General features: G+C 44.9%; 1 protein-coding gene across 1 annotated transcript in view; it reads right to left on the bottom strand.

Annotated features, from left to right (window-relative positions):
• LOC126285220 (uncharacterized) overlaps positions 1-25,492 on the bottom strand; it is a 190,125-nt gene that overhangs the window by 48,698 nt on the left and 115,935 nt on the right. The window contains exons 5-6 of the mRNA XM_049984521.1: positions 19,463-19,678; positions 14,482-14,569 (exon numbers count right to left, since the gene is read on the bottom strand). Coding sequence (XP_049840478.1) covers positions 14,482-14,569; positions 19,463-19,678 — 304 coding nt within the window. The remainder of the gene's footprint in view (positions 1-14,481; positions 14,570-19,462; positions 19,679-25,492) is intronic.

Genomic DNA, 25,492 nt, shown 5'->3' with positions numbered 1-25,492 from the left:
CTTGTTCAGCAGCTGCTCACGCTAACCACGGGACCACAGCGCTCCTGAGTTCACACTACCCTTGATGTTGCCTATCTTGCGCATGGACTACTCAGCTTGTGTACTTTGCTCACTTTTTTCATAGTTCCACACAACTTCTTCTTGTTTTCTCGATTGATCTGTGTTCAGTTTTTCAAGGCCTATCCACTGTGCCAACTTATAACTAAAACTGAGGGGGGTGCGATGGGGAGGTTCCCTTGTTAGAGCCATTTGAACAGCAAGCGCACATTCCCGTGGCCCCGGCCCGACGGACTCCACAGTAGCGCCAGTTGAACCTCGCGCTAAGGGACAGGCAAAGTGTTGCTGCAAGGTAAAGGGAAGGGAATAAAATGGGTGCTCCATCTGAACACAAGAATAGCCACGGGAGTGTGTGTTTAGGTGGCTTTGTGATTGTGTATACTTTTGCTAGAAAATGAGCTCGTGCTCGAAAGCTGGTGTGAATGCTGTTTCCGTGACTTGTTTCTATGCTCCACGCAACGAGCGACGATAATTACACACGGACCCCACGAAGTCATCCTCCTAGGCTTTCTTCATGTTCTTAGGATTTGAAGCTTAGTGCCCAAACTAAAGTAGTATGACGCAATAAAAAAACCTCGGAAAAGTCGTCTTTGAATATTTGAGGATTTCCAGTCGCTGGTAACTATGAGTGCTGCCCAGAAAGTAATGCACCGCATTTTTTTCTCAAATGGTTCAAACGGCTCTGAGCACTATGGGACTTCTGAGGTCATCAGTCTTTTTTCTCAACAATTCTGTATTGAACATAATGAGAACCACACACACGAAGGGAAGGTGTTTTACCTACACACCCTATTTTTCGCATAATCTCCATCCCGTTCTATGGCCTTCCTCCAGCGCGAAACGAGGTCGTGTATGCACTGTCGCTACCAATCCTTGTCCTGGTGGTGGAGCTAGTGCTTCGCTGTATGAGTCACCTCCTCATCGTCTTCAAAATGTCTTCCACGAATAGCATCTTTTGGTGGCCCAAACAAGTGAAAGTCCGAGGCGGCTAGGTCAGGGCTGTCAGGTGTGACAGTCGTGGATGGTCTCCCCGACCGCTGCTAACCGAACCGTTTTCTGATGACCTCACCCTCCGTGCCCGGCGGCTAACTGTTCTGTCGACAGCAGATGCTCAATAAACTTTGCACAAGCGCTTGTGAATAGTCTCCACAGTTTCTTACTCTTCTTGTAGCGTACATCACCTACAGACGCCATTTTGAAACTGTCCTGTGTTACGCTATCTGTCGGGAGTGACGGAAACTTGGCGCCCTCATCAGGAGACTTCAGATAATACTTGCGTAACGTTTCGCATTCGTAGCGTTGTTTTCGGCTGAGAAAGAAAAAAATGCAATGCATTACATTACATTCTGGGCAACCCTCGTATAAAGCATTTCTTCTAACATGTTAACATACTTTGGCGTTAGCTAATTGTGTAGGGTAAAAGTCAAAAAATGATAAAGTCACTGCTACGAATCTCGACGATGGTAAGTTTCTATCCCGGCGGAGGTTCGAGTCCTCCCTCAGGCATGGGTGTGTGTGTGTTTGTCCTTAGGAAAGTTTAGGTTAAGTTGTGTGTAAGCTTAGGAACTGATGACCTTAGCAGTTAAATCCCATAAGATTTCACACACATTTGAACATTTTAAAAAGTTTTTATCACTTTTATTCAAATTACATAGTTATTAGAAATGTTACTTTGCAAATACGGAATCAAATTTTGTAGTAAAAATAGCGCGCTTCTGTTTTTAATTAGTAATCTAATGAACAAAATAAAAATGTGATAAACTATGACAAACTGCCTGTTGGCTTCTGTCTCGGGTTCTTCGCCCGACGTTCGTCTGATGATTTTACTGACGTTCCGCCAGCACGAGTGGCTGGCATTTTCAAAGCTTCACCCCCCATTGCTGGTGGTGAACTGGAGCGGAGCTCGTTGCCGCAGACTATACAGGGTGTTACAAAAAGGTACGGACAAACTTTCAGGAAACATTCCTCGCGCACAAATAGAGAAAAGATGTTATGTGGACATGTGTCCGTAAACGCTTAATTTCCATGTTAGAGCTCATTTTAGTTTCGTCAGTATGTACTGTACTTCCTCGATTCACCGCCAGTTGGCCCAATTGAAGGAAAGTAATGTTGACTTCGGTGCATGTGTTGACATGCGACTCATTGCTCTACATTACTAGCATCAAGCACATCATACGTAGCATCAACAGGTTAGTGTTCATCACGAACGTGGTTTTGCAGTCAGTGCAATGTTTGCAAATGCGGAGTTGGCAGATGCCCATTTGATGTATGGATTAGCACGGGGCAATAGCCGTGGCGCGGTACGTTTTTATCGAGACACATTTCCAGAACGAAGGTGTCCCGACAGGAAGACGTTCGAAGCAATTGATCGGCGTCTTAGGGAGCACGGAACATTCCAGCCTATGACTCGCGACTGGGGAAGACCTAGAACGACGAGGACATCTGCAATGGACGAGGCAATTCTTCGTGCAATTGACGATAACCCTAATGTCAGCGTCAGAGACGTTGTTGCTGTACAAGGTAATGTTGACCACGTCACTGTATGGAGAGTACTACGGGAGAACCAGTTGTTTCCGTACCATGTACGGCGTGTGCAGGCACTATCAGCAGCTGATTGACCTCCACGGGTACACTTCTGCGAATGGTTCATCCAACAATGTGTCAATCCTCATTTCAGTGCAAATGTTCTCTTTACGGATGAGGCTTCATTCCAACGTGATCAAATTGTAAATTTTCACAATCAACATGTGTGGGGTGACGAGAATCCGCACGCAATCGTGCAATAACGGCATCAACACAGATTTTCTGTGAACGTTTGGGCAGGCATTGTTGGTGATGTCTTGATTGGGCCCCATGTTCTTCCACCTACGCTCAACGGAGCACGTTATTATGATTTCATATGGGATACTCTACCTGTGCTGCTAGAACATGAGCCTTTACAAGTACGACACAACATGTAGTTCATGCACGATGGAGCTCCTGCACATTCCAGTCGAAGTGTTCGTACAAATCTCAACAACAGATTCGGTGACCGATGGTTTGGTAGAGGCGGACCAATTTCATGGCCTCCACGCTCTCCTGACCTCAACCCTCTTGACTTTCATTTATGGGGCATTTGAAAGCTCTTGTCTACGCAACCCCGGTACCAAATGTAGAGACTCTTCGTGCTCGTATTGTGGATGGCTGTGATACAATACGCTATTCTCCAGGGCTGCATCAGCGCATCAGGGATTCCATGCGAAGGAGGGTGGATGCATGTATCCTCGCTAACGGAGGTCATTTTGAACATTTCCTGTAACAAAGTGTTTGAAGTCACGCTGGTACGTTCTGTTGCTGTGTGTTTCCATTCCTTGATTAATGTGATTTGAAGAGAAATAATAAAATGAGCTCTAACATGGAAAGTAAGCGTTTCCGGACACATGTCAACACAACATATTTTCTTTCTTTGTGTGTGAGGAATGTTTCCTGAAAGTTTGGCCGTACCTTTTTGTAACACCCTGTTTATACCTGGTGAGTCAACGACCGAGAGCTTCTCCGTGATTATTTCCCGTGAGGTTCTCCTCTTACTACCTGAGTCAGTCGTTCACTGCAGCACGGGAAGCCATTATCCTTTTACCTTAAGGCTTTCTTCTTTCTTGTTGAAGCTGTTCCCGTGTTTTTGTTCTCTGAACAAACGAGAATAGCTCGTGCTGGCGAAACGTTAGTAAAATCATCAGACGAACGTCGGCCGGAGAAATCGTGACAGAAGTTAACAGGCAGTTTGTCAACAAATGACCACGAAAGCCTTAACAATTTTGTTAAGTTCCGTATTGCGAAATGAAATACACTTCTCTGCAGAATCTATGGACGAGATGGATAAAGCAACATACTAACTACCAAGTGGATACTAATGAAAGTGTTGATGGATGTTGCGAAAGGTCTTTAAGTCGCGCACAGGAAGCTGGACGTCACACCCCGGAACATAAGGCAGTTCATTCATTCATTTCCGTGTCCGGTGAGCATTTCCAGAAGCTAGCAACTCCGATGGCCTTGTTGTTTCCCTCGATCAGGTCCTGTGTTGTGCAGGGTTGTTCAAGTTGAGGACAAAGTAGCAGGTGGGCCGGGTCTTGTGTTGTTCTGCACTCGCAGGATGTAGCTCCATCAGCTGGAAGAATGCCCCATTTTCGCATGTTGGTCTTGCAAAGAGGAACGCCCACCCTAAGACGATTGAGCGATCTCCAACTAGGATAGGACAAGTCATTTCCTGGAGCTAGCTCTTTCTTTACAGGGTTATCAGGTGGTAGCTTGTTCTTTCACCTGGTGTTGCGCTCAGACTCTGGTGTTCCCTCTAGTGGTTGAGTCCTGGCGATGAAGCTCTTTCTCGGCTTCAGTCGACGGATTACAGCCTGATGATCGTGCAGTGGATGTCGGGGATCATAAGTTTGCTTATCCCTTTCCACATCAGCAGCAACAGCCTTTCTAATAGTGGGGGGAGCTATTCCAACATTCGGATAGCTTTTATCGACTGGAGTTGGTTTCATACATCCTGACAAGATTCGGACGGTCTCATTGATTGCAATATCAATCTGTTTGGTGTGAGTGGATGCACTCCACACAGGTGAAGCATACTCTGCAGCGGAAACACATAAAGCAAGAACCGAAATTCTCAGGACAGGAGGACTTGCTCCCCAGGCGGTGGATGTGACCTTCCTCAAGATGTTATTCCGTGAACTAACCTTCAGCCTGGTGTTATGGCAATGTTTCTTGAAGGACAGAGTTCGGTCAAGGGTAACATCCAGATATTCTGGTGCTGAACAATGCTCCAGTCGTTTGCCTTTCCATGAAACGTCCAGTTCCCGCCGAGCTTCTCTATTCTTCAAGGGAAATGCGCACACCTGAGTCTTATTGGGATTTGGCTTAAAATGGTTGGCTTTGTAGTAGGAGCCAAGCGTATCTAGCGCAGAAGTCAACTTTTCCTCTACTTCTTCAGACGTCTTTCCTTGAGCAGCCACTGCAGTATCATCAGTATAGATGAAAAGCCTGGAATTTTTCATTATGGGCTGGTCATTAGTGCAAACATTGAAGAACACAGGGGCGAGCACACTGCGTTGAGGCAAGCCATTCTTTTGTATGCGCCATCTGGACTACTTACTATGGAGAGAGACTTGGAATCTTCAGTTCTGTAGGAGGGTACCAATAAGGGATGTTAGTTGGGATTCCTTGGTGAGTTGCTAAATTTTCCTCAGCAACTTCCTGTCGTATGCAGCTGTTAGGTCGACAAAAGCAACTCCTGTTATCTTACCCTATTTGAAACCATCTTCGAAGTGTTGAGTGAGGTTCAGTATTTGACTGCAGTACGACTTTCCAGGTCGAAAGCCAGCTTGTTGAGGAATGTAGGAATGGGAAAAGACAGTGTGTGGCGATCAACGAACAGTTACGGTGCACTGTGATGGTGTTCTTCAGTTAACATATCCCAGAGACAAGATCTGGATGACCTCACATGGATGCAGCTCAGAAGCTATGTATTGCTCACTGCATTTCAAGTGGATGGGGAGCATTATGAACCATAGGCGATGCTGCCCGGAAGAGAAGATGTGGTCGCCCACAGTCAATTACAGCAACAGATGACTGCTACATTGTGCAACAGTCAAAGGGACCCAAGCCAATCAGCGGGTACAACTGCAACGCCGGCTGCGGTGGCCGCGCGGTTCTAGGCACTTCAGTCCGGAACCGCGTGACTGGTACGGTCGCAGGTTCGAATCCAGCATCGGGCATGGATGTGTGCGATGTCCTTAGGTTGGTTAGGTTTAAGTAGTTCTAAGTTCTAGGGGACTGATGACCTTATATGTTGAGTCCCATAGTGCTCAGAGCCATTTGAACCATTTTTGACAATTGCAAAGATGTTTAACAGTGGCACGGAGACTGCGTGGGGGTGGTCTCTTTGCCTGACGACCAGTACGTTGTGTTCTTCTGACACCCGTACATCGACGGAACCGTTTGCGATTTTACCAAAAGCAAAGGGACTAGAGCAACGAGGAGTTGGGTCACTTGCTCTTCTCGGATGAGAGCAGGTTCAGTCTAAGTAGGGTTTCTGGGTTTAACCTTATATGGCGAGAGGTGGGAACAAGCAACGCACCGACGAAAATCGTCGAACGTGATCGTTCAGGTGGTGCATGCGTTAGGGTGTGACGAGGTATAATGCTGTATGGGCGTACTGACTCCGAACCTTTGAACACGGTAAACCCACCGGTCAACATTGCTGTGGCTTCTTGCTCCTTCCCCGTGTCCGTCTTTCCAGGGCTGCGTTCACCCCTGACTTCATTTTTATGGACGACACGGCGCGGCCGCACCGAACTGCGTATGTAGAGGAACTCTTGGAACGTGAGGACATTCGGCGAATAAGTAGTCCTGCCTGTACCCCCAGAGTTAAATCCCATCGAGCACGTGCCGGATGCACTGGGGAGACGTAATGCAGCCTGTCCACATTCATTAACGACCATCCAACATTTGTCAACCGGAATGGAGGAATGGAACGCTCTAACACAAGAACTCCTTACCAAACTTGTGCCAGCGTTGGAGCACGATGTAGACCATGCATTGCTGCCCGTTGTGATCACACATCCTATTAAGAACTATGTAGAGCCCTTTTTAATGTCCAGGTGGCTCTCATACCGGGTGGTCAAACAGTCAGCATAAGTTTGAAAACTGAATAAATCACGGAATAATGTAGATAGAGAGGTACAAATTGACACACATACTTGGAATGACATGGGATTCTATTAGAACCAAAAAAATACAAAAGATCAAAAAATGTCCGACAGATGGCGCTTCATCTGATCAGCGTAGCAACAATTAACATAACAAAGAAAGACAAAACAAAGATGATGTTCTTTACAGGAAATGCTCAATATGTCCACCATCATTCCTCAACAATAGCTGTAGTCGAGGAATAATGTTGTGAACAGCACTTTAAAGCATGTCCGGAGTTATGGTGAGGCATTGGCGAAGGATGTTGTCTTTCAGCATCCTTAGAGATGTCGGTCGATCACGATACACTTGCGACTTCAGGTAACTCCAAAGCCAATAATCGCACGGACTGAGTTCTGGCGACCTGGGAGGCCAAGCATGACGAAAGTGGCGGCTGAGCACACGATCATCACCAAACGACGCGCGCAAGAGATATTTCACTCGTCTAGCAATACGGTGTTTTTTGTTTTAGTAAAACCCCATGTCATTCCAGGCATGTGTGTCAGTTTTTACCTCTCTATTTACATTATTCCGTGGTTTATTAGTTTTCAAATTTATACTGACTTTTTGATCACCCGGTAGATCGGTGTGACTTCAGTGTAATTATTATCTTCGAATAAAAGTGTCATTTCCTTTCGTCTCAGTGCCTATTTCTTTCAGTGTACTCGTACCTTCTGTGGTAGTTCTTTCTATGTACGATCCAAGTTACAACTATGTTTCTTGGCAGTAACACATCAAGCAAAAGTTGCTTTCGTCCTTAAGTTTGGCACACCTGTGTAGTTATACACATCAGTAATAGTTTTCATTGTCTATAAATACAAAAGAGTTTTATTTTCGATTTGATTTTTCGCCTTTTCCACCAAATTTTAATTTACTGTGAATATTCGCTCTTTCATGTGATAGCTAATTAAAAATAGAAAGATGTTACTTTTATTAAAAACACATAAGAGTATGAACAAATTAAGAAATTTAAACAAAATCAGAATCAAATCAAAATCCAGTACAAAAGAGAAATGCAGGAAGTACAAGATCAATTGATACACGTAATGCAAGAATTGCATATCGCAGAGGAGACTCGCACGCCGTCATGGGAAGAGTGATTCAGAAATAAGGAAAAGTCACAAAATAACAACATAGGATATCTTAGAAATTTTGAAAGATACTGACAAGGTGCACTACGCTAACAAACATTTCAACAATGAGTCCAACCAGCCACAGGCTGCACAGAGCGCAGTCAGCGATTTTCATACAGAGCACTACGTGGCGTTACCAACATAAAAACCTAAACAGCCTACTTACAAGCTTTTGAGGACGGGCTAATTATCCCCGTAAACAAACTCTCAAGTGGCACATGGATATGGGACTACCAACCGCTGACACTCACTCCTTAACTGCGACTTTAAAATATTCAGAGGGCTTTTAGCAGAACGCCTCCGAACATTATTGCGCCAAGTGGCCTCACTCGATCAAAAGTCGCTCGGCGAAGATAACAACATCCAGACGGTGCTTTTGTGAACATTACCATTTGATTGCACAAGCAAAGACATGCAGCCCCCATGGAGTACTAGCGCTGACAGATTTTGATCAAGCCTTTGATAGAGTGAGCCATGCCTTTCTCGAAGAAGTCGTGATGCACAAGCGGTTTCCACTACCATTTATTACTATCGTGATGCGGCTACTACACAATGCCTCGTCAATGGACGTACGACGAAATCTTTCACTGTAGCGAGATCGGTCAGACTAGGATGTCCCCTATTACGATGTATGGCCACCAAGCAGTTACTCAGCGGCTTTTGTCACCGCTTGACTGGACTGAATTTGTGTGGATATACATTTCAGTGCAAGGTATATGCAGATGACCTGGTGCTGACAGTGAGGAATAAAAACCACATGGGTGTTACTTTACATTGCATCCACAGCTATGGTATGGCCACTGGCAGCCGCATTAATGTGGACAAGTCGATCGCGTTGAATATTGGTGTTGGACTAACGGAAGAATGTGTAGTGCCTTTACGGTTCATGGATGTCATGAAACGCCTAGGTATTGTTTTTACCAATGACATATGACGCACAGCAGGGTATAATTATAAAAGTCTGCCACAATTATTCCAGATGGGAGTTAAACCCTAGCGTCACGAATTCTGCATTTTGCCCAAGTACTCCTGATGCCAATGATGGTAGCACGACACCTACTGGACACGTAGTTCCATCGTGAGCGCAGGTCTACTAGCTATAGTAAGGCACGATGCCCTTACCCTCCCTCTCGGTAGAGGTGGGCTGCGTCTTGCGCAAGTTCATGATCCAGCAGTGGCGCCATATATCAGCACAATGTTAAAACTGTGGACACGACATCAGACATGTCTGACAGACATCTTAACAGAAGAACTAGCACTATTTTCTCGAGTGGCTCCTCTGGCGATGCAGCAAATTTTCCAGTCAATTCACCAAATACGCGTTTTTCTCTTTTTTTCTGTCGAAAACAGCTACATTCAGATATCTGCCGGAAACCACATCTGCAACAGCATGCGAGATCTAGTAATGGCTGGACGACCTGGCAATCCTCTTGAGACAAGGCATCCGCATATCAAATGGCATGTTGTATGGCGAGCGATACGCCATGTTTCCTTAGACACACAGGCACGTGCAACGTGGTAGCTAATAGTTAATGGTGAAAATGTTACCCTATCCAGACTCCATGGGATTCATATGACGGATTCACCATTTTGCCCTCAGTGCCAAACTCTGGACAACGATGAATGTAGCCTCATATGCGGCCCCTCGGCAGCACTGTGGCGTTCAGTGATACAAGTGATCGCTTTCTTTCTTCAAATGGGACTTTTTTACAATATCGAAGTCTGAAGATCGTGTGCAATTCGAAATACCAACAATATTTCTCTAATTTCCTATGGAGTGAGGTTCAAGACGGCCAACGGCCTTGCCGCAGTGGTAACACCAGTTTCCGTCAGATCACCGAAGTTAAGCGCTGTCGCGCTGGGCTAGCACTTGGATGGGTGACCATCCAGTCTGCCGAGCGCTGTTGGTAAGCGGGTGCACTCAGCGCTAGTGAGGTAAACTGAGGAGCTACTTCATTGAGAAGTAGCGGCTCCGGTCTCGGAAATTGACATATGGGTGGGAGAGCAATGTGTTGACCACATGCCCCTCCATATCCGCATCCAGTCACGCCTATGGGCTGAGGATGACACGGCGGCCGGTCGGTACCGTTTGGCTCTCATGGCCTGTTCGGGAGGAGCTTAGCTTTTTCAGTGTTTCAAGATCCCTACAAAGCTGGAACGGGCTGGGTAGGGGAAGTTAAATTATCACTGCTATGAAGGAATGAACTAAGAGTCGGTGAATGCCATATACAAACATCAAAAAAAGTTTTTCATCACCTCAGTTCCTAGAGTTCCGGAACCTATACAGAAAATTGGAATAGAGATCGACGTAAACATCTTTTCCGCCCTTTTTATTGCTAATGAAAACCACTCATTCTATGTCGTACCACCATACAGGGAGACCTTCAGAGGTGGTGGTCCAGATTGTTGTACACGCCGGTACCTCTAATACCCAGTAGCACATCCTTTTGCACTGATGCATACCTGCATTCGTCGTGGCATACTATCCACTAGTTCATCACTGCACTTTTGATCCAGATTGTCCCACTGTTCAACGGCGATTCGGCGTAAATCCCTCAGAGTGGTTGGTGGGTCACGTCGTCCATAAACAGCCCTTTTCAATCTATCCAAGGCATGTTCGATAGGGTTCATGTCTGGAGGACATGCTAGCCACTCTAGTGGAGCGATGTCGTCATCCTGAGGGAAGTTATTCACAGGATGTGCACGACGGGGAGCGAAGTGTCGTCCATGAAGACGAATGCCTCGCCAATATACTGCCGATATGCTTGCACTATTGGTCGGAGAATGGCATTCACGTATCGTACAGCCGTTACGGCGCCTTCCACGACTACCAGCGGCGTACGCCGGCCACATATAATGCCATCCCAAAACAGCGGGTTACCTCCACCTTGCTGCACTCACTGGACAGTGTGTCTAAGGCGTAGAGTCTGACCGGGTCGCCTCCAAGCACGTCTTCGACGATTGTCTAGTTGAAGGCATATGCAACACTCATCGGTGAAGAGAACGTGATGCCAATCCTGAGCGGTCCATTCGGCATTTCGTTGGGCCCATCTGTACCACGCTGCATGGTGTCGTGGTTGCAAGGGTGGACCTCGCCATGGACGTCGGGAGTGAAGTTGCGCATCGTGCAGCCTATTGCGCACAGTTTGAGTCGTAACACGACATGCAGTGGCTGCACCAAAAGCATTATTCAACATGGTGGCGTTGCTGTCAGGGTTCCTCCGAGCCATAATCCATAGGTAGCGGTCATCCACTGCAGTAGTAGCCTTTGGGCGGCCTGAGCGAGGGATGTCATCGACAGTTCCTGTCTCTCTGTATCTCCTCCATGTCCGCACATCATCGCTTTGGTTCAATCTGAAAAGCCTGGACACTAGCCTTGTTGAGAGCCCTTCCTGGCACAAAGTAACAATGCGGACCTGATCGAACCGCGGTATTGACAGTCTAGGAATGGTGGAACTACAGACAACACGAGCCGTGTGAGAAGACATACCTGGATGAAACACCAGCAGGGGATTGGAATTCAAATTCTCTATTACGCTGCATATTTATTTCTTTATGTTATGCGAGAATCGTGTAAAGTTTATGTATACTTCAAGTAATACAGAAATACACTCCTGGAATTTGAAATAAGAACACAGTGAATTCATTGTCACAGGAAGGGGAAACTTTATTGACACATTCCTGGGGTCAGATACATCACATGATCACACTGACAGAACCACAGGCACATAGACACAGGCAACAGAGCATGCACAATGTCGGCACTAGTACAGTGTATATCCACCTTTCGCAGCAATGAAGGCTGCTATTCTCCCATGGAGACGATCGTAGAGATGCTGGATGTAGTCCTGTGGAACCGCTTGCCATGCCATTTCCACCTGGCGCCTCAGTTGGACCAGCGTTCGTGCTGGACGTGCAGACCGCGTGAGACGACGCTTCATCCTGTCCCAAACATGCTCAATGGGGGACAGATCCGGAGATCTTGCTGGCCACGGTAGTTGACTTACACCTTCTAGAGCACGTTGGGTGGCACGGGATACATGCGGACGTGCATTGTCCTGTTGGAACAGCAAGTTCCCTTGCCGGTCTAGGAATGGTAGAACGATGGGTTCGATGACGGTTTGGATGTACCGTGCACTATTCAGTGTCCCCTCGTCGATCACCAGAGGTGTACGGCCAGTGTAGGAGATCGCTCCCCACACCATGATGCCGGGTGTTGGCCCTGTGTGCCTCGGTCGTATGCAGTCCTGATTGTGGCGCTCACCTGCACGGCGCCAAACACGCATACGACCAACATTGGCACCAAGGCAGAAGCGACTCTCATCGCTGAAGACGACACGTCTCCATTCGTCCCTTAATTCACGCCTGTCGCGACACCACTGGAGGCGGGCTGCACGATGTTGGGGCGTGAGCAGAAGACGGCCTAACGGTGTGCGGGACCGTAGCCCAGCTTCATGGAGACGGTTGCGAATGGTCCTCGCCGATACCCCAGGAGCAACAGTGTCCCTAATTTGCTGGGAAGTGGCGGTGCGGTCCCCTACGGCACTGCGTAGGATCCTACGGTCTTGGCGTGCATCCGTGCGTCGCTGCGGTCTGGTCCCAGGTCGACGGGCACGTGCACCTTCCGCCGACCACTGGCGACAACATCGATGTACTGTGGAGACCTCACGCCCCACGTGTTGAGCAATTCGGCGGTACGTCCACCCGGCTTCCCGCATGCCCACTATACGCCCTCGCTCAAAGTCCGTCAACTGCACATACGGTTCACGTCCACGCTGTCGCGGCATGCTACCAGTGTTAAAGACTGCGATGGAGCTCCGTATGCCACGGCAAACTGGCTGACACTGACGGCGGCGGTGCACAAATGCTGCGCAGCTAGCGCCATTCGACGGCCAACACCGCGGTTCCTGGTGTGTCCGCTGTGCCGTGCGTGTGATCATTGCTTGTACAGCCCTCTCGCAGTGTCCGGAGCAAGTATGGTGGGTCTGACACACCGGTGTCAATGTGTTCTTTTTTCCATTTCCGGGAGTGTAGTATTTGTGGGACGGCAACGAAGTGGTTGTTACTAATTGAAATTTACTTAAGTGTTATTGTATAGCAACATTTAATAAAAAATTTTAGTGTGATATGTGAAATAAATTCATTAAGATCTGAAGCACTGTTCGAGAAGTATTTGTTTTTTTTAAAAATTTTTATTGTGTTTTTCTATTTGTAATGTTTGTCTAACTTTCCAAAGTATACTACTTCATTACACGCTTAGTTTTATGTCAGTCTGGATATTTGTTATACAGTTAAAAACTTCGTAATTTCACCCTGTAAACTGTAGCATGAAGGAAGTTTTTATTTTCTTTTGTTCCTGTTTAAATACTTATGTACTTCTTTGAAGAAGGAAATGAAATTTCTTGCATATGAGCAAGCAATCTGTCTCTAGTTTAAGTAAACGCATTTGAAACATGTTCTGCCCTTGAAATGGCATGTGAACATGTAAGTAGAATGTTGTTTTCTACCAGATGAGAAAAGGTAGTTGAGGTGACCGCTCGTGTAAGGCGGGAAATACGGATTTGAGTCCCAGTCTGGCACAAGTTTTGATTTGTCATTACTAATTTGCGCAGCTGTAGTCTAATAGTATTCGGAGTTCGGAATATATTTCTTCCACTTATCTTCCTGTAAAGTTCTCGTCTTTTACATGTGTATATAGCGGACACTACTAGCGTCCATAGTGTGCGCTATCGTGTCATCTGCTGCTCCTTTACATAAAATAGCTTTCCTGAAATCAAGTAAGCGAAATCCTGTTTCTGAAGGGGTTTTTTCAGACAACATTTTACTTTTAGTGTAAAAAATAAAATAAACTTTTTTGGATAAGCGTGTTTTTAGTCTTATAGAAAGTTAAAGATCCGTACAAACACGGATTTTTTTGCTTATGATAGTCTCACACTGCTGGTTTACAACGATCGGGCTATGTTTTAGTTATTGATCATTCCTGTTATGCTGATTCGCAAGTAAGTAGCCCGTCCGAGAGCCTAACCAGGACCTAAGGTGGGGGAGAGGGCAGGGGAATTTTGTGGAAGGAGGCGGAGTGTGGAGACGAACCCCAATATTTTACAAAATAAAACTAAAAACTGCTAAAAAACTGTGTTTCTCAATTATCAACATACTAATGCTGCCATTTTGTAATGGATAATTACCACTTGCAAAATACATACCTGAGAGAGAACAGTTTCGTAAATATTATTTAGCTGTCAGGCAGATAACGTTTGGCCAGACACGAGTACTATCTGTACTCACATTTAGCAGATTTAGACACTGACCGATAATACGAGAAAAAACATCGCTAACTGAAGGTTACTTGGGACCTTTAGAATCCAGAGCTATCTCACATTTTCAGCTTGCAGATTCGGTTTCATAACGCCTTTTTTTCTGGGGGGAGGGGGGGGGGGGCTCCTACCATCCGCTGCTCCTAGTCCTCTGGACGCTTTTGCGTAGTAATTGAAAACAATAATACACTGACAACGTTTGGGTTATCACCATAGTCACTTAATATTGCAAAAAGAGCTGAATGTCGTACCTGTTGGGGTGCCACGTCTTGTCTGCACTACGTATTCATCGGCGTTGAGGGTGAGTATGTGGTCCATGAAGTCGGGTTGACCAGCATCCTACACATTAGAGGCCACACTTCGGTTAAAATCGTATAGTATTGCACAAGGCGCAGCAATACTCTATAACTTCAAATGAGTCGTCTTATACAGAACTAACGATCATACTGCTGTCTTTATTTATTAATTTGTCTTTTTGCAAAATAAGCTACGAGTTTCATGTAACCAGTATCAGACGCACACGCTTTTGATGACTTTTTGTTCATTTATTCGTATGCCTACCCCAATAGAAAGAGCAAACTGCGGAGAATACAGTCGCAGTGTGCCGAAAGACGTCTGCTTGTCTCTATGCTCTCAAAAAGTTTCGGAACGTATTTCAACAGGACTTGAAACGCCAGCTCGTGCAAGCACTCGTTCTACCGAACCTCCACTATTGTGATGTGATTCAACAAGGCATGAGTAGTGAAAACAAAAGACGGCTAGAGCTAACCATGAATGCCTGTGTGCGTTACACCTGCAACATTCGCCGATATGATCATGTTAGTGCTTCATACTCCGAGCTAGGGTGGCTGCGGCCGGACAAACTGCGTGACTACCACACTCTATGTCTACTTCACCGACTCCTCGTCGCGCAAGCACCCCAGTACCTAGCTTCAGAGATTAAAAACCTGTCATGCCATCATAATCGAAACACGAGGTCACTCTTATCTGGTATCCTAACTGTGCCCACTCACAAAACAAAAACTTTTGCAAACTCCTTCTCAGTTGCCGCTGTCCGCCTCTGGAACAAACTGCCCCTTACCTTGAGGAAAATTCAATCTCCTGTTGCTTTTAAGAAGAAGTTGAAGCATTTCCTACTATCATCCGCATAAAATTCTCCACAAAATTAATGTGGAAGGCCAATCCTCTCATCAGTCAAATAGCAAAGCTAGCGTCTCCTATCTTGCTCCTGAGATCCCTTTCACTTCATCTATCTCTATTAGCCATGCAGTCTTCTTTTCCTTTATATTTTCCTTAATCATGTGTCATCATGTCTCTCTATTCTTCTCCTCCCTTCACCATGAGTCTCCCTCATACTCCCTGCTGCCAGCACTCCTATCTAAAATCTTTCTCTTCAATAATGTATTTTTCGAGGTGTACCTCTCTAATTGTTTATCTCACTTTTTGTATTAGATGTAGTTTAACATGCCTACTAAAACATATGACTGTAAAATAAGTAGAATGCCTGGTTAGATGTAAGAGAGGGCCTGATGGCCCTAATCTTGCCAGGTTAAATAAATAAATAAATAAAATAAATAAATAAATAAATAAAAGAGTTTCTGAACAACGAATAGGCACTGGTACCGCCTTGTAAAGTCTATACATAGTTAATGAGTGATATTTTACTTAATTATACACGTTTAATCTCTACCTATAAATCATGTGTCCACATTTAAAAATTGTCTATTACCCACTTCATAAACTGCCCCACTTTACGTTTCCCCCTAATTGCCAAACTGTTATCTGTTGCTGAGCAGTATGAAGACGTAAAATTTAAATTTCGTACATATAATAAAAAGGGTACAGAGGCAGCATGACAAAATGTTCACAGGTAACTATCAGATTAAATTCTACTCTTTCATTCTTCACTTTTGAATTGCAAGTTGCATCTAACAAGTTGGATAACCTGTATCATAAAACAAAGATAGTAGGAAATGAAAACAGAATGCATTTATCCACAATGAAAGTAACGTCTGACGGATACAAGGCACTTTCGACAAGCTTTCACGTTCCTGCTGTAAGTCCCAGATATCTATTTTTCTTGTTCGTAGCACTGAGATACACCAGAACCATGCCGAGGTGACCCTGCGCCCCTGGCACAACTGTCACAGTTCCCCTCCCCCCTCCCCCACGTTTATTGCAATTTTTTCTATACGGATTTAAAGCGTTATTGAAAATTATTACTAAAGTGAGCTATAGAGGGAAAAAATCTTGCACGCAACAAATTAATTAAACAGTTTATAAATAAATTACGACTTGTACAACATTTATGAAAAGAACTGAAATAAAACAAAACCTATGTATTATTTTTTATGGCTGCTACTGTACTCTGTCCGCTATTCTGTTTGTTGTCTTAGCATATTGGTTAAGAAAAGGCAAACGTACGTTTATAGCATTTGTGGACGTAGGGGAAAATTTTTGACAATGTAATACACTATTTGAAATTTTGAATGTATCAGCGGTGAAATACAGGAAGAATATGGTTATTTACAACTTGTGCAGAAACCAGATGGCAGTTATAAGAGTGGACAAGTGCCAAAGGAAAGCAGTAGCTGGGAAGGGAGTGAGACAAGATTGTAGTCTATGGCAAAACGTTATTTAATCTGTACGTTGAGGAAACAAAAAACTGGAGAAGAAATTAAAGTTCACGGAGAAGAAATAAAAACTTTAAGCTTTGCCGATGACATTGTAATTCTGTCAGGGACAGTAAAGGACTATGTAGAGTAGTTGAACGGAATGGTAAACGTCTTGAAAGGAGGAAATAAAATGTGCGTCAACAAGAGAAAAACAAGGCTAATGGAATGCAATCGAATAAAATCAGGCGATGTTGAGAGAATTAGGTTAGGGAACGAGATACTTAAAATAATAGACGAGTTTTGTTATTTCGGCAGCAAAATAACAGATGATGACTGAAGTGCAGAGAGTAAAGAGTTGACTGGCAATGGCAAGAAAAGCGATTTAGAAGAAGAGAAATTAGTTAACGTCAAGTATAAATTTAAATGTCAGAAAGCCATTTCTGAAAATATTTGTATGGTGTGTAGCCACGTATGGCGTGAAATATGGGCGATAAATAGTTTAGACAAGAGGAGAGTAGTAGCTTTTGAAATGTGGTGCTACACACGAATGCTGAAGGTGAGATGGGTAGGGCGCGTAATTAATGAGAAGTTACAGTATAGAACCGAGGAGAAAAGAAATTTGTGGCACAAGTTGACTAAACTAAGGAGCGGGTTGATAGGATATATTCTGGGACATCAAGGAATCATCAGTTTAATACTGGAGGGGAGTGTAGGGGCTCAGAATTGTAACAGGAAACCAACAGATGAATATAGCAAGAACGGTTGCCGTAGTTACTCGGAGATGAAGAAGCTTGCACAGGATGTAGTAGCACGGAGAGCTCCATCAAACCAATCTTCGGAATGAAAACCACAGCAACAACAACAACAATCTAGATATTTCATCATTGAAAAACTGTTTGTATTACACTACTGGCCATTAAAATTGCTACACCACGAAAATGACGTGCTACAGACGCGAAATTTAACCGACAGGAAGAGGATGCAGTGATATACAAACGATTAGCTTTTCAGAGCATTCACACAAGGTTGCCGGCCGATGTGGCCGTGCGGTTATAGGCGCTTCAGTCTGGAACCGTGTGACCGCTACGGTCGCAGGTATGAATCCTGCCTCGGCCATGGATGTGTGTGATGTCCTTAGGTTAGTTAGGTTTAAGTAGTTCTAAGTTCTAGGGGACTGATGACCACATATGTTAAGTCCCATAGTGCTCAGAGCCATTTGAACCACTTGAACACAAGGTTCGCGCCGGTGGCGACACTCACAACGTGCTGACATGAGGAAACTTTCAAACCGATTTCTCATACACAAACAGCAGTTGACCGGCGTTGCCCGGTGAAACGTTGTTGTGATGCCTCGTGTAAGGAAGAGGAATGCGTACCATCACTTTTCGGACTTTGATAAAGTACGGATTGTAGCCTATCGCGATTGCGGTTTATCGTAACGCGACATTGCTGCTCGCGTTGGTCGAGATCCAACGACTGTTAGCAGAATATGGAATCGGTGGGTTCCGGAGGGTAATACGGAACGCCGCGCTGTATCCCAATGGCCTCGTATCAATAGCAGTCGAGATGACAGGCATCTTATCCGCATGGCTATAACGGATCGTGTGTCACGTCTCGATGCCTGAGTCAGCAGATGGGGATGTTTGCAAGACAACAACCATCTGCACGAACAGTTCGACGACGTTTGCAGCACCATGGACTATCAGCTCGGAGACCATGGCTGCGGTTACCCTTGACGCTGCATCAACGACGAACCTGGGTGCACGAATGGAAAAACGCCATTTTTTCGGATGAATCAAGGTTCTGTTTACAGCATCATGATGGTCGCATCCGTGTTTGGCGACATCGCGGTGAACGCACATTGGAAGCGTGTATACGTCATCGCCATATTGGCGTATCACCAGCCGTGATGGTATGGGGTGCCATTGGTTACACGTCTGAGTCACCTCTAGTCCGCATTGACGGCACTTTGAACAGTGGACGTTACATTTCAGATGTGTTACGACCCGTGGCTCTACCCTTCATTCGATCCCTGCAAAACCCTACATTTCAGCAGGATAATGCACGACCGCGTGTTGTAGGTCCTGTACGGGCCTTTCTGGATATAGAAAATGTTCGACTGCTGCCCTGGCCAGCACATTCTCCAGATCTATCACCAATTGAAAACGTTTGGTCAATGGTGGCCGAGCAAGTGGCTTGTCACAATACGCCAGTCACTACTCTTGATGTACTGTGGTATCGTGTTGAAGCTGCATGGGTAGCTGTACCTGGACACGCCATCCAAGCTCTATTTGACTCAATGCCCAGGCGTATCAAGGCCGTTTTACGGCCAGGGGTGGTTGTTCTGGGTACTGTTTTCTCAGGATCTATGCACCCCAATTGCGTGAAAATGTAATCACATGTCAGTTCTAGTATAATATATTTGTCCAATGAATACCCGTTTATCATCTGTATTTCTTCTTGGTGTAGCAATTTTAATGGCCAGTAGTGTAGAATAAATGCTTGTGGCTGAAGAGCAGCATATGGTAGAGCTGACAGTTCACCCTCGCCCTCGTAGGGTGGACTGAAGGAAGATCAGTAAGGAGATAAATACAGAATTGGGCTATGAGATGCTCACGTGTCCAGCCAAGTTGAACATGATGCCCTGTCGCAGATTGATGAGCGAGGGCTTGGTGGAGTCAGCCCGCGCGTGTATGACCAGCCGGTGGTCCTCGGTGACCTGGAAGAGCAGCTGCACCAACACTGCTCCTGGGAAGCCCTCCTGCTCGTCGTGGTGCACCACGCTCAGCACCAACGAGCCGCCCTCGCACGGCACGTGTGAGGTCCACCGCAGCTGCGCACATAACAAGCTCAGGATTATCTCCAGACTCAACTATCACATCCATAGGTTCTGTGGTCGAAATTTTAAGGCCATTACAATACGCTCTAAGGGGTATTAAAGAAATGAATCACCACGAAGGAATTATCCGAACGGAAGTCTTCAAACATGTCTTCGCTGGTCATCTGGGCTCGTCTCGAAGCTGGACTTAGCAACGAAGACAATTATACCCCATTCAATGATATTCCAGACCCGAGAACTAGTGAAGACGTGCCTGAAGACGTCCCGTACAGCGGTGATATATCATCCTGACAGTCACCCTCTATATGGCCTGACATCCACGAGTGATGATGTGTGCCATTTACTTCCACAGCAGGATCTCTTTGTTGTCATCGACGTCATCCTTACAACAAAACGGTACGACGACGATATTCTGCGCCCCGTTTTGTTACTCTTCATGATAAGCCGTTCTGGGCTTACATTTCAGCAAGATAACGCCCACTCACACACGGCGAGAGTTTCTGTTGCTTGTCTTCGTGCTTGCAAAACTCTACCTTGGCCAGCAAGGTCGCCGGATCTCTCCCCAATTGGATTATTATGGGCAGGGCCCTCGAACTAGCCTGGGATATCGACGATTTCACTTATGAAATTTGTTATTAACAATCCAAACGAATTCAAAAGTAATAGCAGTGAACATGGCTACAACACTAGGAGAAAGGATGATCTTCACTACTCAAGGTTAAATCTAACTTTGGCTCAGAAGGGGGTAAATTATGCTGCCACAAAAGTCTTTGGTCACTGACCCAATAGCGTCAAAAGTCTGACAGATAGCCATATAGCATTTAAAAGAAAATTAAAAGAATTTCTTAATGTCAACTCCTTCCACACATTAGATGAATTTTTGGATATAGTAAGTGGGTAATTTCCTAACCCCAATAAAAAAAAATTAAAAATATTGAGTGTCATGTAATATTTTGTATACACACCTTTTATTAACCTGACACGTTCCACATCGTTACGAAGTGTCGTATTCATGATCTATGGAACAAGTACTAATCTAATCTAATCTAATCCAACCCACTAACTGGACAGGCTTTGGCACGATATACCTCGGGAGAACATCCGACGAATCTGTCGATCAATACACAGCCAATTAAATGCTGGCATAAGAGCCAGAGGTGGACCAACGTGTTATCGACTTGCTCAGTTTGTGAAGTTTTCTATTGAATAAATCATTCAATTTTTCTGAAATTGTAATCAGTTGTTTGTAGAAGTATATCAGATCTCCCGATTCCGTCCCATTGTGATAATTCCTTCGTGGTGCGTCGATTTTTTTGTCTTCGAGCTTATATTTAAGGCATCACTGGCAAAAGTAGGGACAAATTTCGAATTCTGTATATGAATGGTTTTGAGGTAGTGTTCGAATGCAACAAAGTAAGTGCAGTTATGCTTTACCATATAAATAAGAGAAAATCTGTCTGCAAATGATCTACACGATAACCCATAACTGAAGAAGCAATTCAAGAAAAATGATGGAAATATTAGCATCTGAATAAATGCAGTATTCGTTTTGCCATATGCATTTCCTTGAGTAACCTGAAAGACACGTACTTTCACTTGGAAGCATTTTTTCAATTTACATGTTCTATCATTATAAGTTACGAATAGTCCTAATCGTGTCACTTTTTGTTTAATTATTATAAGACCAACATCAACCAAAGTAAAATAAGGATAATGGAATGTAGTCGAATTAAATCATGTGATGCTGAAGAAATTAGATCAGGGAATGAGACACTAAAAGGAGTAGGTGAGATTTCCTGACTGGGCAGCAGAACATCTGATGATCCAAATAGAGAAGATATAAAATGAGTACTGAGTATAGTACGAAAAGTATTTCTAAAAAAAGAGGAATTTAAAATCTAATGTAAATGTCAATTACAGAAAAATATATCTAAAGGTATTTGTCTGGAGTTTAGTCTTGTATGGAACTGATATGTAGCCTACATAAGCATAGAATAATGCTGAATATTAGATGGATAGATCGAGAAACTGCTGTAGAAGAACTGACTCGAAATGGAGGAAAATTTATGACACAACTTGACTCTAAGAAGGGATTAGTTGCTAGGATATATCCTGCGTTAGGAAGCAATCGCCGATTCGGTAATGGGGCAAAGTGTCGTGGGAGGTCGTGGGGAGTAAATATTGTAGAAGACAGTAAGCAAATTCATATGCATGTAGGGTGCAGTAATTATTTGGAGAAGAAGAGGCTTGCACAGGACAGAGTAGCTTGGATTCGGATTGAAGACACGCACAGCAACGTCGGTGTTATGCCTTGTGTCCTTGCTCTTCTGCTGATGTTCTGCGCCGGACTCAGGCGCTATAAACACTTGTCAGAACATACACTTTTTAGTATGACTGAGTTATGTGTAGTGTTGTCATGGTAGCTTATATTTGTGTGTTGCCTGTGGTCTATGCTTCATGAGTGCACGCGCGTGCGTTTTTGTGTCAGCTATTTAATGTCCTTGCCCCAGTCGAGCGAGGAATTGTTATTGAGGTGTGTTGGGCCAGTTTCTCGTTATGATAGTGCTCTGGCAGTGGGAGGAGATATTTGTTGTGATTATTTATTGTGGTGATTTCCATGCCTTGTTCTTCGGCAGGGATGCACAGACTGCGGCTCGAAGACAGTCACTGATCTGATGGCGGCCCATCCCTCACCGTTTGCTCTTGTAATTTTTCCGTTTTTTACTAATTTTCCGTCACCTCCTGAAACGGAGAGAGCGTCCCTTGTAAAGCTCAGTTCTTTTGAGCCGGATCTAGCTGGCATTATGGCAGGTGCATCCCGTATTTTTAACTTGTGGCCCCTACATAGTCCCAGGAAGGGATTTGCCGCCGGCGGTACTAGCAAGTCTTTACACCCTTGCTCTACAGAGTGTAAACGACAACTGTTTACAAAATACCACAGTGCTACAGGGGAAGCCGAGATAAACAATATGATACAGCACGCTTTCGGTCTATCAAGCCTACAAAAGCTTAGGTTAGAGCGCATGCCAACCGTGCGAGATTTTTGATATCCTGTATTTCTCTTTTACGCTACTTCGTTAACATTATTAATTTAAACGCTCCTATGAGGGTAATAAGAGAAAAAAAAATTTGGAAGCGTTATACAAAAACTAATCACATTTTCTATTCGATGTAGACTTAACCATTACAAGCCCGATAGTTTCGTAGCAAGAAGGATAGACAAACGAAACGATTTAAATGTTAATTTTTTGCTGTTAAATTCACAATGTTTGAGATAAATTGGCCGCATCTGCCGAAGGGGGTGCTCTGGGACTTGCTTCGGCGGCGCGGTCTTCAGAGCAGGGTCTTCCCTGTCGTGCTGTCAGGATGCAGCAACCGGCGCCGCGAGGCGTCAGTTTACCGCTGGTCTCGACCTGCCGCCAAGCTGCGCTCATCTACAAGAATCGCCGCCGGTGTATGACCTTGGATCGGTGTAGGTTTAGTTTGAGCTTGATGAAATGGAGCACAAGAATATTGCATTCTTGTCTCGCCAGGAATCTGTTGCGTGTTGTCGAGCGACTGGGTTACAGACTATCTACAAAATTTTGTCAGTGACAAGTTAAAAGCCATCCTGTTTTTTTATATTTTCGGTACAAATGATTTCTATTCATTATTGGCTAGTGGTCATAGGTTCCACGTTAACTGACATTGCTAACTGAATAGCAGTTGTTTCCTTTAACGATAACTGTGATAACTGGTAGGTGGTTTATTGTTAATGTTTTGCTATTGAGTGTTTTCGTTGGCCCCATCCGGATTCAACGCTGTTCTCTCAAATCTCTGGTAATCAGCGTTTGGGGCTGATTCTGTGGATGCACGAAATTTAATCTGAAATCATATGCAGTCGTTATAAAAAAAATATTGTTTTAAGGGCAATGTAAATCAGGTCACAGATCTTAGTTTTCTAGGGTATATCTTTCAAGTCGGGCATTGTCACCTGAGTACTGGGACAGTTAAAATTTACAAACTTCATCATAAGACATGTTATTCTGTACTTTCTTTTTAATGGGTATTCATTTGCGATTATTTCTAAGGATGCTGATCAGTTATAAATTTTAACTGAGGGCTAGTCTCTCGATATGTATTGGATTTGAATTCACACTATTTGTAATAAAGATGTTTCCTGAATGTTGTGACACACCTCTCAACCCGGCACTACTTCTAACGATCACCACAGTAAGTGCAAGAATAAGCTGTTTTTAACATTCAACGACAAATTTACACAAAATATCCCGCGGTGTGCATGCGCTGTAGCTTAGGTGGCTTTTAGAGATCAGTTTGAGGTATTATCCGACTTTGTAGACCACAGGATCATAGATTAATTTGTTCGTCTCGACTTTACTTACGCCACTGTGGCACGTTGTAAACAGTTATCGTTACACCCTCTATAGTTGCGGTATGATGACTATGCTATTTTAAATATTCCGCAGACCTACATTTGGTCTCATATTTCCAACATCTATCAAATTCCTTATACACTGTCCAGTTAAATTAGTCCAGCTGTAAAAAGTCTATTCTGCAGTGCTGGCCGCTGCGAGAAGTGCAAGAAGAGTGGCAGTGCGGTTCTGGAAGCTACCAACAGGGATGTGGAGCCATGCCAACTCTAGTTCTGCGACCAGCTGTGCTACGAAAAAAAAAGAAGTCAAATGTGTGTGAATTTCTAGGGAACAAACTGCTGAGGTAATCGGTCCCTAGACTTACGCACTACTTAAACTAACTTATGCCAAGAACAACATACACACCCATGCCCGAGGGGGGACTCGAACCTCCGACGGGAGGGGCCGCGCAGTCAGTGATATGGCGTCTCTGACCACGCGGTCACTCCGCACGGCGCTGTGCTACGTTTCACGGTTGAGGTGGTCCAGCGGATTCTGCACGTATTGGTGGATATGGTCTCCAATGACAAATGCATGCTTGTGTTGATCCATTGTGCCTTTCAGAATGGCGAGACAACCCAGGGAATGCCACGAAAACATTCCCCAGACCATAACGCTCCCTCCTTGTTTGCTTTCAGACACTTCCTGCCATCGGCGATCGGTCCATTGGAGCATGAAGCGTGTTTCATGTCAAAAGGCAACCTGTCGCCACTCAGTGAACATCTAGTTGCGGTATTGGCATCCAAATTTCAGCCTTCGTTGTCGATCAGCAGCATTCAGTATGGTTGCATGAACCAGGTAACTTCTGCGGAGGCCCATATGCAGCAAATTCGCTGAATTGTCGTAGAGGAGACACCGTTGGTAGCCCCTTGATTCAACTAGGCGGTCAGGTAGCTCAACAGTTGCACATCTATTCGCCCCTACACATCTTCGCAGCCGGCTGGAGTGGCCGTGCGGTTCCAGGCGCTACAGTCTGGAACCGAGCGACAGCTACGGTCGCAGGTTCGGATCCTGCCTGTGGCATGGATGTGTGGGATGTCCTTAGGTTAGTTAGGTCTAATTAGTTCTAAGTTCTAGGCGACTGATGACCTCAGAAGTTAAGTCGCATAGTGCTCAGAGCCATTTGAACCATTTTTGAACATCTTCGCAGCTCGTTGTTCACCACTGTCATCTATGGCATGCCTCCGTGCCAATTTTCGATAATAACGTTTTGCCGACCGCTGTGGTCGAGCGGTTCTTAGCGCTTCAGTCCGGAACCACACGGCTGCTACTGTCGCAGGTTCGAATCCTACCTCGGGCATGGATGTGTGTGATGTCCTTAGGTTAGTTAGATTTAAGTAGTTCTAAGTCTAGGGGACTGATGACCTCAGATGTTAAGTCCCATAGTCCTTAGAGC

Source organism: Schistocerca gregaria, chromosome 8, assembly GCF_023897955.1.
Source record: "Schistocerca gregaria isolate iqSchGreg1 chromosome 8, iqSchGreg1.2, whole genome shotgun sequence".
NCBI lineage: Eukaryota > Metazoa > Arthropoda > Insecta > Orthoptera > Acrididae > Schistocerca > Schistocerca gregaria.
Note: the sequence above shows the minus strand (reverse complement) of the source record. Positions and strands in the feature narration are given on the sequence as shown.